We start from the raw sequence: 15,873 nt of genomic DNA on the forward strand, positions 1-15,873 counted from the left end.
GCTTAGTTGTCTTCTGTTTCTTGTTTGTCAGCAAGAACTGTAATTTTGCATAAATTCTGTAGGGAATTGAAAGTTTGGCTCTAAGGCTAGGTCTGGGTCTTGGGAAGGGTGTCTTAGAGTTAGTGAAGATTTTTTTGTCATTTGGAAAGTCAGACAGGCAGATGAATTCTCTGGTTTCTCTATCTCAGCCTCATGATCATCATTGCCCTCTGCCCAGGTCTTTACCTGAGTTTCACAGGCTAAGAACTGTAATTTAATTTTCATCTAGATATAGGGAATTCTGGGCTTCCAAGGTGGTTCAGTGGAAAAGAATTCATCTGCTAATGCTGGAGACTTAGGTTCCATCCCTGGGTTGGGAAGATCCCCTGGAGAAGGAAATGGCTACCCACTCTAGTATTCTTGCCTGAGAAATCCCATACAAAGGAGATTTGTGGGATACAGTCCATGGAGTCACAAGAGTAGGACATGAATTAGTTACTAAGCAACAATCACCATAGGGAATTCTATTTATATTTATACTAACCAACTCATAAGACAGGAACTTAACTATGCTATCATATATTCACCTATTTTGCTAAAAGTTTCTCTGGTGGCTCAGATCATAAAGAATCTGCCTGCAATGTGGGAGATGTGGGTTTGATCCCTGGGTCAGGAAGATCCCCTGGAGAAGGGAATGTGTACCCACTCCAGTATTCTTGTCTGAAGAATTCCATGGATAGAAGGGGCTGGAAGGCTACAGACTGTGAGGTCATAAAGAGTCAGACAATTTATCTGAGCAAAAGTCAATTCAAATCAGGCAATGCCAAAGCAGAAGTGGTGTGGCGTGCTCTGTGGACAGGAACCAGCAGAAAGACTTATAGTGTAAAAGCAGAAGAAAAGCAAAGAAATCTAATTGGCTGTACTTAAACATTCGGCTTATTGGAAAAGCCTAGTTACTGTTTGTGTTTGGTTGTCCTTAGGTTTTGATTTCTTAACCTCAAAATATTTAGATCTTAGATTTTTGTTTGCTTCATAGACTACTAAGGCTAATCAGTCTAATGACCTCCCTGCCTTATTAGTTTAATAATGGTGAGAACTATATTTGACAGGAAACTAGTACTGCTTTTGAGCAAAAAAATCTTCAAATTTTATAAGTCCATATTATGGATCAGAAGGCTATAGAATGAGCCAAGAATTAGAGAAAAAAAGGAACTGGAAGCTCATGACTAAGAATTTTTTCAAGACAAGGTAACTTGCCCTTCTAAGAATATTTTTGCTCAAGAACAGTGTGATGTGATATAAACTTTCCAGAACTTATATTATAAAGGCCCATTCTTAAGTCTTGGTTCCACATTTTCTAACCTTTCTACTTCAGGCAATCTAGCCAACTCTTCAGAATCTCAATTTTCTCATCTATAAAGAGGGTCTATCAAAAAATATCACTCTACCTTCATTGCAGGATCACTGTGGGAGCAAATGAATCATGAATGTGAGCACTGTGGGGTGCAACAGGTGAATTTATTTTTATGGATTGTGTATTGCCTGACACTAGAACCAGGCAGAGAGACCTCTTCTCATCTGATGAGAGATAGACAAACAAACTTAACATCCTTGATTCTTTATTCTCTAGACAAATTACAAATCACCATATTTCTTAATGATGCAATCACTTGTTAAAATTAATGAGTCCAGTCTATTTATATCAACAGTCAAAGTTTGAAGTGGAATGTGAATGGTTATGGTACACAACCTCTAAGATGGTCTCAATGATATTCATACCCTGTGTGTCACTCTCCCAGTAACTGGGGGCTGGATTTGATGACTCACTAATAATGAACAGAATTCAGCAGAGCTCATGGGATGTCACTTCCAATATTTGGTTGTAAAACTATGGTTTCTATCTAGGGTGCTTGTGCTCTCACTCTCTCTTGCACCACTCACCCTAGAAGCAGTCAACTGCCATGCTGTGAAGCAGCCCTGTGAAAAAGGAGCAAGGCCTGACACAGCCACGAGTGACCTTGGAGTAGAACCTCCTCCACAAATGTCTTAAGAAGACTGCAGCCTGGCTAACCATTTCAGGGTATCCTCATGTGAAACCTTTTATGTCAGCGACAACTAAGTTGCGCCCTCATTTCTGGCCCACAGAAACTGAAATTATCATTGTTTTTCCTATATAATTTCAAGTTATAAATTTGGAGTTATTTGCTACATGGCACTATACAGTTAATACAAATTTAAAGAGAAAATTCTGTACTGCTTTGCTACTGGTAGAGCCATGAAAATGCCTGCCTTGGATGTACAGCCCTGGACGGACAAAGCAACAGGTGGTATTTGAAGGTGACTGATAACCTAGAGGGGGTGGGATGGGTGGGAGGTGGGAAGGAGTTTGAAGAGGGAGGGAAACATATGTATACATACAGCTGGTTCATGCTGATGTTATCCTCCAGTTAAAAATAAAGAAATTTTTAAAAAAGAAGGTGGCTGATGAGAGAGAAGAGGGTGAAATCTAAAAGCTGAAAATGATTTTGAAAACAAAGACAAGGTTATCCTGGTGAGAACATAAGGACAACAAATTTGTGGTCAGAATATTATAATGCTTTTCATTCAGTTGCCTATAATCATTTATTTTATTTTCCTTGGGTTCAGATATTGTCATTATCATCAAGGCAGTGTTGTCTTTTTAAATATGCACCATTTTTACTTCTTGATTTGAAATTTGTCAGTGTAAAATCAGTCCATGTCTCTAGTTCCCTTCCATATAACATATTTAGAAAAAAAAAATCCTGTCCAAAATCAAGAGAAATCCAATTTTCTTTGAGGTGCTCCAAATAAATTAATTAGAAATTTTATCAGACTGTGAGTAAATGGTTCAATCCATGTGAAGACATTAATTATAAAGATTTTACAAGAAAGCTCTTGGATTTCTACTGAGGATAACTGAGGGTATTACTTTGAATTTTTATCAGCCAACTTTTATTGAGGCCCTGATCCTGAGGTTTTATTAAAAATCTCATTGCAATTGAAAACCACACTTTTTTTTAAATTGAAGTATAGTTACTGTACAATATTATGTAAATTACAGATGTACAATATAGTGGTTAACAATTTTTAAAGATTGTATCCATTTGTAGTTATTATAAAATATTGGCTATATTTTCATGTTGCACAATATATCCTTGTAGTTTATTTTATACCTATAGTTTGTACTTCTCACTTTCCTACCCCTATATTGCCCCTCCTCCCTTCTCTCTCCCCACCGGTAACCACTAGTTTATCCTCTATATCTAAGCCCTCATTGTTCTCTTGAGGTTTGGGCACCAATCATTTCTTTTCCCCATTGGTCTTATGACTTTTCTGCCAATAAAGACATGTCAGTCAATTCAGTAATTTTTGTCCATGTTCTCAGGTGACCAGGAACATCAGCTGAGCCATGGAGATATGGTTGAATCAATCATCTTCAGATGACTTTGTCCTCTTGGGCATCTTTTCCCACAGTTCCACTGACCTTGTTCTTTTCTCAGCAGTCATGATGGTCTTCATAGTGGCCCTCTGTGGGAATGTCCTCCTCATCTTCCTCATCTTCATGGATCCTCAACTTCATACACCCATGTACTTCTTCCTTAGTCAGCTCTCCCTCATGGATCTTATGTTGGTTTGTACCAATGTGCCCAAGATGGCGGCCAACTTCCTGTCTGGCAGGAAGTCTATCTCCTTTTTGGGTTGTGGCATGCAAATTGGCCTTTTTGTCTGCCTTGTGGGCTCTGAAGGGCTCTTGCTAGGACTCATGGCTTATGACCGGTATGTGGCCATTAGCCACCCACTTCACTATCCCATCCTCATGAGTCAGAAGGTTTGTCTCCAGATTGTTGGGAGCTCGTGGGTCTTTGGGATAATAGATGGTTTGATCCAAATGGTGGTAGTAATGACCTTTCCGTACTGTGGCTTGAGGGAGGTGGACCACTTCTTTTGTGAGATGTTATCCTTGTTAAAGCTGGCCTGTATAGACACATCCATTTTTGAGAATGTGATATTTGCTTGCTGTGTCTTCATGCTGTTTCTTCCCTTCTCCATCATTGTGGCCTCCTATGCTCGTATCCTGAGAACTGTACTCCACATGCATTCTGCTCAGGCTGCCAGAAAGGCTCTCGCCACCTGTTCCTCCCACCTGACAGCTGTGTTCCTCTTCTATGGGGCAGCCATGTTCATCTACCTGAGACCTAAGCGCTACCGGGCCCCAAGCCATGACAAGGTGGTCTCTGTCTTCTACACAGTCCTTACTCCTATGCTGAACCCCCTCATTTATAGCTTAAGAAATCGGGAGGTGATGGGAGCCCTGAGAAGAGGGCTGGACCATTGCAGAATTGTCAACCACCACTGAAGAGGTAGGGTATTTTGTGCCTGACTCTGCCACTCTTGGCTTTGTGATGTTACATACATTTTCTATCTGAGTCTTGGTTTTCTCATTAATAACGAGGCTCATGACCCTGAATTTTTCAGGAGGTGTCTTTTAAACTCCAAAGTAATACTTTCTATCTCTGGTAAAACACCAGCTTCCCTCCTCTCAATATTTTTGGATTTTTTTTTTTTTTTTTTTTTGAGAATACATTGAAATGATGTGCAGAACTTTGTAAGCTCAAGTACTGTGGATAAGTAGGCTCTGGGATTGCTATCACTTAGTATTTAAAACTGGATTTACATCTACAGCCAGAGAATGCCTCAAGCTTCACTCCTTAACTGTTTCTTTTTTTTAATTTATTAAAGTATAATTGATTTACAAAGTTGTGTCAATTTCCACGGTACAGCCAAGTGATTCAATTATACATGTGTACATATATATACGTTCTTTTTCATTATGGTTTATTACAGCATATTTAATCCATGTCTCACTCTCTCCCTCTCCTCCAAGGCAACCACAAGTCTGTTATATATATATATATGTCTGTTATATATATGGACATGAGTTTGAGCAAGCTCTGGGAGTTGGTGATGGGCAGAGAGGCCTGGTGTACTGTAGTCCATGAAGTCACAAAGAGTCAGACCCAACTGAGAGACTGAAATTAACTGGACATAACTGTTATATATATATATATAACAAGAACTCCTTAACTCTTACTGCTAATCTCTACCACTGATTTATAGCCTACTATGTACCAGGCACATATATTCTTTATGAGTATACATAGATATCAATTTTTTCCTATCAATATATTGTCTCACACTAGTATCTTTGATGAAACGCTTCTAGATGACCAAGTAAAGCTAATAAAATCTCACTCTTCACCCTATGTAGCAGAACTTTATAAAGATTTCTTTTTTATGTATAGAACAGTCTTTTGGTCTCTGTGGGAGAGGGAGAGGGTGGGGTGATTTGGGAGAATGGCATTGAAACATGTATAATATCATATATAAAATGAATCACCAGTCCAGGTTCGATGCATGATACTGGATGCTTGGGGCTGGTGCACTGAGATGACCCAGAGGAATGGTACGGGGAGGGAGGAGGGAGAGGGGTTCAGGATGGGGAACATGTGTATACCTGTGGTGGACTCATGTTGATGAATATTTATTTATTTATTTTAATTGGAGGCTAATTATTTAACAATATTGTATTGGTTTTGCCATACATCAACCTGAATCCACCACAGGTGTACACGTGTTCCCCATTCTGAATCCCCATCCCACCTCCCTCCCCATACCATCCTTCTGGGTCATCCCAGTACACCAGCCCCGAGCATCCTGTATCATGCATCGAACCTGGACTGGCGATTCGTTTCACATATGATATTATACATGTTTCAATGCCTTTCTCCCAAATCATCCCACCCTCGCCCTCTCCCACAGAGTCCAAAAGACTGTTCTATACATCTCTGTCTCTTTTGCTGTCTCACATACAGGGTTATCGTTACCATCTTTCTAAATTCCATATATATGCATTAGTATAGTGTACTGGTGTTTTTCTTTCTGGCTTACTTCACTCTGCATAATAGGCTCCAGTTTCATCCACCTCATTAGAACTGATTAAAGATTTCTTAAAGTCATATTCTTCAAGAATAAACAGATTCATGAGGAAAGTGGTAAATATTGGTTCATTTGTATATTCACAGTGCCTGACACATAGAAGAGTCATTTTTAAGTGATGTATGTATAAAATCCTCCAACAAAATTGCCACTTTTTATTTTAGTTTCTAAAATAGCAAAGTTGACTCTACTATTTCTCCTTTGGGGGATTAAGAAGAGATGAATGAGAGAATTAGATCTGCTATTTGTAAACTTGTTTTTAAACATTTTTAATTGAACTATTGGTATTACTTGTATCCACCTAGCTAAACTCTATACCAGTTCTTGTACACATTTGCAATAAAATTATCTTTACCTGGAACAAAATGCTTGTTGTATGCACAGAGAAAAAAGAGGACAGACCTGGGTTCTGGAAGTTGGACCAAATCACAGGGAGGTATTTGCTGTTTTCTGTTTCCATGCTTGGAGAGAATGGGAGGCAGTAGCACTAATAGTAACTACAAGTCTGAGAACCTGCCAGGGAGAAATGACTTGATTGTCTATTCAGTTTAATATCACTACAAACATTTCATAGTGAACAACATTACATCCCTTTCGCAGGCCATGAAACTAGGGCTTAGATAGGTGAAGTCCCTTGCTCTTATTCCCCAGTTTTCTTCTCCATGCCCACCTAGGAGACTGTTTGCTGGAGCAGCTGAGAACAGAGAACTTTGCAAAGAGGTTTCCTTCCCTTGGAGTTTAATTTGCAGACTGGAGACAAAGATATGGCACAAGAGAGGTCTCCAGGGATTTGTGAAAACAGAAGCAACTTTCCTTAGTCACATCAAAGAGAAGAGCAATGAGTGGCAGCAAGGAGTGGCAGAGAATAAAATTTCTCAGCCAAAAGCTAGACCTGACCCAACCATTGGTCTCTTTCTCAGGTGAGACCACTCCACTGACTCCCAGTGACAGGTCTCTCCCCTCTTGGTCCAGCCCTCTCCCACACTTCTCTGATGGATGAATGTTTTCTCTGTGTTATAACTTTTGTTTCTGGAAAACATTTTACTTTTAATATTTATTTATTGATTGATATTATATATATCATGATTCATATATGTATATATATATATATATATATACACACACACACACACACACACACACACACACATATTCTTTTTTCAGATTCTTTTCCCTCATCAGTTAATACAAAATATTGAGTATAGTTTCATTTGCCATACAGTAGATCTTGCTGTTTAGCTATTTTACAAACAGTAGGGTGAATATATTTCTCTCAGAATTTTAATTTATCCCTCCCCCAGTCTTCCCCTTTGGTAATCATAAATTTGTTTTCTATGTCTGTGAGTCTGTGTCTGTTTTATAAGTAAGTTCACTTGTATCATTTTTTAAATTCCACTTATAAGTGATATGATGTTTGTCTTTGACTTACTTCACTTTAGTATGATAATCTCTAGGTCCAATCATGTTGCTGCAAATGACATTATTTCATTCTTTTTATGGCTGAGTAGTATTCCATTGTGAATATACACCACATTTTTGTCCACTCATCTGGAGAAATTGCAAACTCAAACAAAAAGGGTAAATTTTTGCTCACTATTTTTCTGATAGCCATCAGCAAGTGGTCAAAAAATAAAAACATATTCTCAAGCTTTGCAGCTACTAAAAAGAATAATTGACCAGTTATATACAACACAGAGACAGAACCAAACTTCAGCTCAGTTCAGTCACTCAGTCGTGTCTGACTCCATGGACAGCAGCACGCTAGCCTTCCCTGTCCGTCACTAACTCCTGGAGCTTGGTCAAACACATTTCCGTTGAGTCAATGATGCCATCAACCATCTCATCCTCTGTCATCCTCTTCTTCTCCCGCCTTCAATCTTTCCAAGCAACAAGGTCTTTTCCAGTGAGTCAGTTCTTCACATCAGGTGGCCAAAGTATTGGAGTTTCAGCTTCAGCATCAGGCTTCCAATGAATATTCAGGACTGATTTCCCTTAGGATTGACTGGTTTAATCTCCTTGCAGTCCAAGGGACTCAAGAGTCTTCTCCAACACCACAGTTCAAAAGCATCAATTCTTTGGCACTCAGCTTTCTTTATAGTCTAACTTGCAGTGCATACATGACTACTAGGAAAACCATAGCTTTGACTAGATGGACCTTTGATGGCAAAGTAATGTCTTTGCTTTTTAATATGCTATCTAGGTTGATCATAGCTTTTCTTCCAGGAAGTAAGTGTCTTTTAATTTCATGGCTGCAGTCACCCTCTGCAGTGATTTTGGAACCCCCCAAAATAAAGTCTCTCACTTGGCTAAGTAAAAAAACAAAGACACAAAGATAAACACTGAGCACCAAAAAGAAAAAAGGAAATTTAGCATATTACATCATCTTTGATTTAAACAGCCCATGACACTGATGTATATTCTTCAACAGACTGCCCCACCAGCGGAATTTCTTCTCCAACCCCAGAAAATAAAAGAAGGAAAAGATATCCATAAGTCTCAGAATAAAAAGGGTGGGAGAATGAGTGAAGTGTCATTCCTTTCCTCTTTTCTATAGTGGATCCCTAAGCTCCCAATCAGGCCTGAGCTAGGCAGGGGCCATGTGAAAATTTGGATTGGCTGGGAGATCTAAGCTGTGACCTGTGTCAGGCTGAATCATAGCTTACCTGAAAGCTAGTCTTTATTAACTAAATGGGATGAGACTTAATCTAAAGCTGCCCGACAGCTCTGGTATGTCTTATCTCCATAAAACAGAGAGAAAGATTTTCTAGGAGTGAATGTAGTCCCAGCTAAACATAAAGCTGTTTCTTGGCTACAGGCAATCAAGTTTCACCTGATCACTCTGTAGGTAAAATAAATAGTAACCTAACAGAGTTCCCTGGAGAAGGCAATGGCACCCCACTCCAGTACTCTTGCCTGGAAAATCCTATGGATGGAGGAGCCTAGTAGGCTGCAATCCATGGGGTTGCTAAGAGTCGAACACGACTGAGTGACTTCCCTTTCGTTTTTCACTTTCATGCATTGGAGAAGGAAATGGCAACCCACTCCATTGTTCTTGCCTGGAGAATCCCAGGGATGGCAGAGCCTGGTGGGCTGCCGTCTATGGGGTCGCACAGAGTTGGACACGACTGAAGCAACTTAGCAGCAGCAATAGAGTTCCCAGGGCTTCCCAGGTAGCACTAGTGGTAAAGAACCTACCTACCAACGCAGGAGACCTAAGAGACACAGGCTCGATCCCCAGGTCGGGAAGATTCCCTGAAGGAAGAAATGGCAACCCACTCTAGTATTCTTGCCTGGAGAATCCCCCTGGACAGAGAAGCCTGGTGGGCTATGGTCCACAGGGTCACAAAGAGTTGGACATGACTAAAGCAACTGAGTCTGCATGCATAACAGATTTCACATGGTAGAATAGAATAATTACCAATTATATAGACAACCTCAGATATGCAGAGGATATCACTCTAATGGCAGAAAGTGAAGAGGAACCAAAGAGCCTCTTGATGGAGGTGAAAAGCTGGCTTAAAACTCAACATGCAAAAAACTAAGATCATGGCATCCTGACCTTCATGGCAGAGGGGGGAAAATTGAAAACAGTGACAGATTTTATTTTCTTGGGCTCCAAAATCATGGCAGATGGTGACTGCAGCCATGAAATTAAAAAACATTTACTCCTTGGAAGGAAAGCTATACCACACAGAGACAACGTGTTAAAAAGCATTGATATCACTTTGCCTACAAAGGTGCATGTAGTCAAAGCTATGGTTTTTCCCATTGTCATGCATGTATGTGAGAGTTGGAACATAAAGAAGATTGAGTGCTGAAGAATTGATGCTTTTGAATTGTGGTGCTGGAGAAGACTGTTGAGAGTCCCTTGGACAGCAAAGAGATCTAACTGGTCAACCCTAAAGGAAATCAACACTGCATGTTCATGGGAAGGACTGATAGTGAAGCCGAAGCTCCCATTTTTTGGCTACCTGATGATGCAAATTTATTGACTATGCCAAAGCCTTTGACTGTGTGGATCACAATGAACTGTGGAAGATTCTGAGAGAGATGGGAATACCAGACCACCTGACCTGCCTCTTGAGAAATCTGTCTGCAGGTCAGGAAGCAACAGTTAGAACTGGGCATGGAACAACAGACTGGTTCCAAATAGGAAAAGGAGTGTGTCAAGGCTGTATATTGTCACCCTGCTTATTTAACTTCTATGCAGAGCACATCATGAGAAACGCTAGACTGGAAGAAACACAAGCTGAAATCAAGATTGCCAGGAGAAATATCAATAACCTCAGATATGCAGATGACACCACCCTTATGGCAGAAAGCGAAGAGGAACTAAAAAGCCTCTTGATGAAAGTGAAAGAGGAGAGTGAAAAAGTTGGCTTAAAGCTCAACATTCAGAAATGTTGGTCCCATCACTTCATGGGAAATAGATGGGGAAACAGTGGAAACAGTGTCAGACTTTATTTTTTTGGGCTCCCAAATCACTGCACATGGTGATTGCAGCCATGAAATTAAAAGATGCTTACTCCTTGGAAGAAAAGTTATGACCAACCTAGAAAGCATATTCAAAAGCAGAGACATTACTTTGCTGACTAAGGTCCATCTAGTCAAGGCTATGGTTTTTCCAGTGGTCATGTATGGATGTGAGAGTTGGACTGTGAAGAAGGCTGAGCACCGAAGAATTGATGCTTTTGAACTGTGGTGTTGGAGAAGACTCTTGAGAGTCCCTTGGACTGCAAGGAGATCCAACCAGTCCATTCTGAAGGAGATGAACCCTGGGATTTCTTTGGAGGGACTGATGCTAAAGCTGAAACTCCAGTACTTTGGCCATCTCATGCGAAGAGTTGACTCATTGGAAAAGACCCTGATGCTGGGAGGGATTGGGGGCAGCAGGAGAAGGGGACGACAGAGGATGAGATGGCTGGATGGCATCGCTGACTCGATGGACATGAATCTGAGTGAACTCCAGGAGTTGGTGATGGACAGGGAGGCCCGGAGTGCTGCGATTCACGGGGTCGCAAAGAGTTGGACATGACTGAGCGACTGAACTGAACTGAACTGATGATGCAAAGAGCCGATTCATTGAAAAAGACCCTAATTCTGGGAAAGATTAAAGGCAGGAGGAGAAGGGAGTGGCAGCGGATGTGAAGGTTAGATAGCATCACTAACTCAATGGACATGAGTTTGAGCAAACTCTGGGAGATACTGAAGAACAGGGAAGCCTGGTGTGCTGCAGTCTATGGGATTGCAAAGAGCCAGGCACAACTTAGTGACTGAAAAATGAACAACAGACGATAGAATGCAAGAGACAACAAAAGCTGAAGGGCCGTGGAGTGACTCTTTGGAAGGTAAGAATAATAACAATGAGATTTAGATGGGTCTTTACAGAAAAAAAAATTTTTTTCAATAAAAAAAGACAAAGCAGGCCGAGTAACTTCCAGTGGGAGATTAATTTGGACGAGAGTGTGGAGGTGGGAAAACACCAGGTACTCATGGGGGAACAAGCACAGGTCACCAGGTAGTGCAGAGTGAGCAGAGGAGGTTAAAACAGAAAGTGTGAATTGAATCTATGGGGTTTCCTCAGAAGCCACTTTATTCTGCATGACACTAGTCTGACAGAGGCCTATTTTTTTTCTATGTCCCTCTATCTCCATCTCCCTGTGTCTTCCCAGCTCTTCTTTCAATCACCTTCTCTCAGCCCTCTGAACTAATCTGTCCTATCTGTATATCAGCCTCCAACTGAAAGCCCCAAGAACTTGGCGGGTAAAACATGTTTTATTTCATTTGTGAAAATAAAACCAGTCATATAAGGAACTCTGCTCAATATTGTGCAACAACCTAAATGGAAAAAGAATTTGAAAAAAAGAATAAATACATGTATATGTATAACTGAATCACTTTGCTGCACACCTGAAACTAACACATTGTTAATCAACAATACTCAATATAAAATAAAATAGCCAGGACATAGAAGCAGCCTAAATGCCATCAACAGTTCAGTTCAGTTCAGTTCAGTTGCTCAGTCGTGTCCAACTCTTTGCGACCCCATGAATCGCAGCACGCCAGGCCTCCCTGTCCATCACCAACTCCTGGAGTTCACTCAGACTCACATCCATCGAATCAGTGATGCCATCCAGCCATCTCATCCTTGGTCGTCCCCTTCTCCTCCTGCCCCCAATCCTTCCCAGCATCAGGGTCTTTTCCAATGAGTAAACTCTTCGCATGAGGTGGCCAAAGCACTGGAGTTTCAGCTTTAGCATCATTCCTTCCAAAGAAATCCCAGGGTTCATCTCCTTCAGAATGGACTGGTTGGATCTCCTTGCAGTCCAAGGGACTCACAAGAGTCTTCTCCTACACCACAGTTCAAAAGCATCAATTCTTCGGTGCTCAGCCTTCTTCACAGTCCAACTCTCACATCCATACATGACCACTGGAAAAACCATAGCCTTGACTAGACGGACGTTAGTCAGCAAAGTAATGTCTCTGCCTTTGAATATACTATCTAGGTTGGTCATAACTTTTCTTCCAAGGAGTAAGCGTCTTTTAATTTCATGGCTGCAATCACCATCTGCAGTGATTTGGGAGCCCAAAAAAATAAAGTCTGACACTGTTTCCACCGTTTCCCCATCTATTTCCCATGAAATGATGGGATTGGATGCCATGATCATTTTCTGAATGTTGAGCTTTAAGCCAACTTTTTCACTCTTTTCTTTCACTTTCATCAAGAGGCTTTTTAGCTCCTCTTCACTTTCTGCCATTAGGGTGATGTTATCTGCATATCTGAGATTATTGATATTTCTCCCGGCAGTCTTGATTCCAGCTTGTGTTTCTTCCAGTCCAGGGTTTCTCATGATGTGCTCTGCATAGAAGTTAAATAAGCGTGTTGACAATATACAGCCTTGACACACTCCTTTTCCTATTTGGAACCAGTCTGTTGTTCCATGTCCAGTTCTAACTGTTGCTCCCTGACCTGCATACAGATTTCTTAAGAGGCAGGTCAGGTGGTCTGGTATTCCCATCTCTTTCAGAATTTTCCACAGTTGATTGTGCTCCACACAGTCAGAGGCTTTGGCATAGTCAATCAAGCAGAAATAGATGTTTTTCTGGAACTCTCTTGCTTTTTCCATGATCCAGCGGATGTTGGCAATTTGATCTCAGGTTCCTCTGCCTTTTCTAAACCAGCTTGAACATCAGGAAGTTCACGGTTCACGTATTGCTGAAGCCTGGCTTGGAGAATTTTGAGCATTACTTTACTAGCATGTGAGATGAGTGCAATTGTGAGGTAGTTTGAGCATTCTTTGGCATTGCCTTTCTTTGGGATTGAAATGAAAACTGACATTTTCCAGTCCTGTGGCCACTGCTGAGTTTTCCCAATTTGCTGGCATATTGAGTGCAGCACTTTTACAGCATCATCTGTCAGGATTTGAGAGAGCTCAACTGGAATTCCATCACCTCCACTAGCTTTGTTTGTAGTGATGCTTTCTAAGGCCCACTTGACTTCACTTTCCAAGATGTCTGGCTCTAGATGAGTGATCACATCATCATGGTTATCTGGGCCGCAAAGATCTTTTTTGTACAGTTCTTCTGTGTATTCTTGCCACCTCTTCTTAATATCTTCTGCTTCTGTTAGGTCCATACCATTTCTGTCCTTTATCGAGCCCATCTTTGCATAAAAGGTTCCCTTGGTATCTCTAATCTTCTTGAAGAGATCTCTAGTCTCTCCCATTCTATTCTTTTCCTCTATTTCTTTGCATTGATCGCTGAAGAAGGCTTTCTTGTCTCTTCTTGCTATTCTTTGGAACTCTGCATTCAGATGCTTATATCTTTCCTTTTCCCCTTTGCTTTTCGCCTCTCTTCTTTTCACAGCTATTTGTAAGGCCTCCCCAGACAGCCATTTTGCTTTTTTGCATTTCTTTTCCATGGGGATGGTCTTGATCCCTGTCTCCTGTACAATGTCATGAACCTCATTCCATAGTTCATCAGGCACTCTGTCTATCAGATCTAGGCCCTTAAATCGATTTCTCACTTTCACTGTATAATCATAAGGGATTTGATTTAGGTCATACCTGAATGGTCTAGCGGTTTTCCCAACTTTCTTCAATTTGAGTCTGAATTTGGCAATAAGGAGTTCATGATCTGAGCCACAGCCAGCTCCCAGTCTTGCTTTTGTTGACTGTATAGAGCTTCTCCATCTTTGGCTGCATAGAATATAATCATTCTGATTTCGGTGTTGGCCATCAACAGAGGAATGGATAAATAAGATGTGGTACATATATAAAATGGAATATTTGTTTTGCTGTTTGTTAATTAGTAACTGAGTCATGTTCAACTCTTTTGTGACCCCATGAACTGTAGCCATGTGACCAGATTCTTCTGTTTATGGGATTTTCCAGGCAAGAATATTGGGGTGAGTTGCCATTTCCTTCTCCAGCAGATCTTCTTGATCCAGGGATCAAACCCTTGTCTTTTGCATTGGTGGCCAATTCTTTACCACTGAGCTACCAAGGAAGCCCCAAATGGAATATTAGTCAGCCACAAAAAGGAACAAAATTGTGCCATTTGCAGAGATGTGGATGGACCTAGAGTCTGTCATACACAGTGAAGTAAGTCAGAAAGATGAAAACAACTTTTGTATAATATCACTTATATGTGGAACCCACTAAAATGATACAGATGAACTTATTTGCAAAGCAGAAATAGAGACAGACATAGAGAACAAATGTACAGATACGAATAGGGAAAAGGGGTGGTGGTATAATTTAAAAGATTGGGATTGACATATACATACTACTATGTAGCTTCAGTTGTGTCCAACTCTATGCGACCCCATAGACTGGACTATGCAGCCCACCAGGCTCCACCGTCCCTGGGATTCTCCAGGCAAGAACACTGGGGTGGGTTGCCATTTCCTTCTCCAATGTGTAAAATAGATAACTAGTGACAACCTACTGTGTATCACAAGGAACTCTACTCAATGCTCTATGGTGACCTAAATGAGTGAAAGTGAAAGTCGCTCAGTCATGTCTGACTCTTTGCAACCCCACGGACTGAAGAGTCCATGGAATTCTTCAGGCCAGAATATTGGAATGGGTAGCCTTTCTCTTCTCCAGGGCATCTTCCCAACCCAGGGATCAAACCCAGGTCTCCCACATTGCAGGCAGATTCTTTACCAGCTGAGCCACCAGAGAAGCAAAAGAAGAAGTATTTGTATACATACAGCTGATCACTTTACTGTACAGAAGAAACTGACACAACATTGTAAAACAACTATACTCCAATAAAAATTAATTTTAAAAATAAAATGAAAGACTAAAAAACAGTTATATACCAAAGAGTTAAAAGAAAGACAGAAATTAATGGCCTGGTCATTTGATTCCCAATGAACTGGTCATTTTGAAAATTCATCTACTTCAATGGGATATAAAGCTAAAATCAAAGTGACTATTTAAACTATCATCCAACCTGGGACACCCCTGAGAGAGAAAGGAAGTGCTGTCCATGATTATACTGCGATGACAGAATAATAATTAGACCACAGAAAACTGGGAAGGGCAGTAAACTCACAGAAATATCTGACAGAGGATGGGAAGACACCCAGCTTCCACACCATCACCTGACTCTAGTGAAAGTAGGCGCTCTTCTTTCCTTCTCACTTGGTTATAAAACTTAAGGGCCAGGACTGTGTTAAGTCTTCACTTTTGATTCAAGCACAGCTCACCAAGCTCTTGCATATCAATGGCCCTCAGTCAGTGTGGGCTGATTTTATGGGACAGGTAAAGAACAAGTGTGGATGGCAGGGAGACAGTCACAGGTAGAGATTCCATGTGGACCCTGGAGGCCACTGAGTAACCACTGATATATGTTTGTGGTGGGAGT

General features: G+C 40.9%; 1 protein-coding gene across 1 annotated transcript; it reads left to right on the top strand.

Annotated features, from left to right (window-relative positions):
- Positions 1 to 3,409: 3,409 nt before the first annotated feature.
- On the top strand, positions 3,410 to 4,357 carry LOC128050864 (olfactory receptor 2V2). Its single transcript, XM_052643288.1, has one exon. It carries the CDS (start codon positions 3,410 to 3,412, stop codon positions 4,355 to 4,357), a length of 948 nt encoding a protein of 315 aa, XP_052499248.1.
- Positions 4,358 to 15,873: the final 11,516 nt, after the last annotated feature.

Source organism: Budorcas taxicolor, chromosome 7, assembly GCF_023091745.1.
Source record: "Budorcas taxicolor isolate Tak-1 chromosome 7, Takin1.1, whole genome shotgun sequence".
NCBI classification, from domain to species: domain Eukaryota; kingdom Metazoa; phylum Chordata; class Mammalia; order Artiodactyla; family Bovidae; genus Budorcas; species Budorcas taxicolor.

Bases quoted from the DNA above. Each gene is read 5' to 3' on its own strand.
- LOC128050864 (XM_052643288.1), top strand. From the start codon at position 3,410: ATGGAGATATGGTTGAATCAATCATCTTCAGATGACTTTGTCCTCTTG.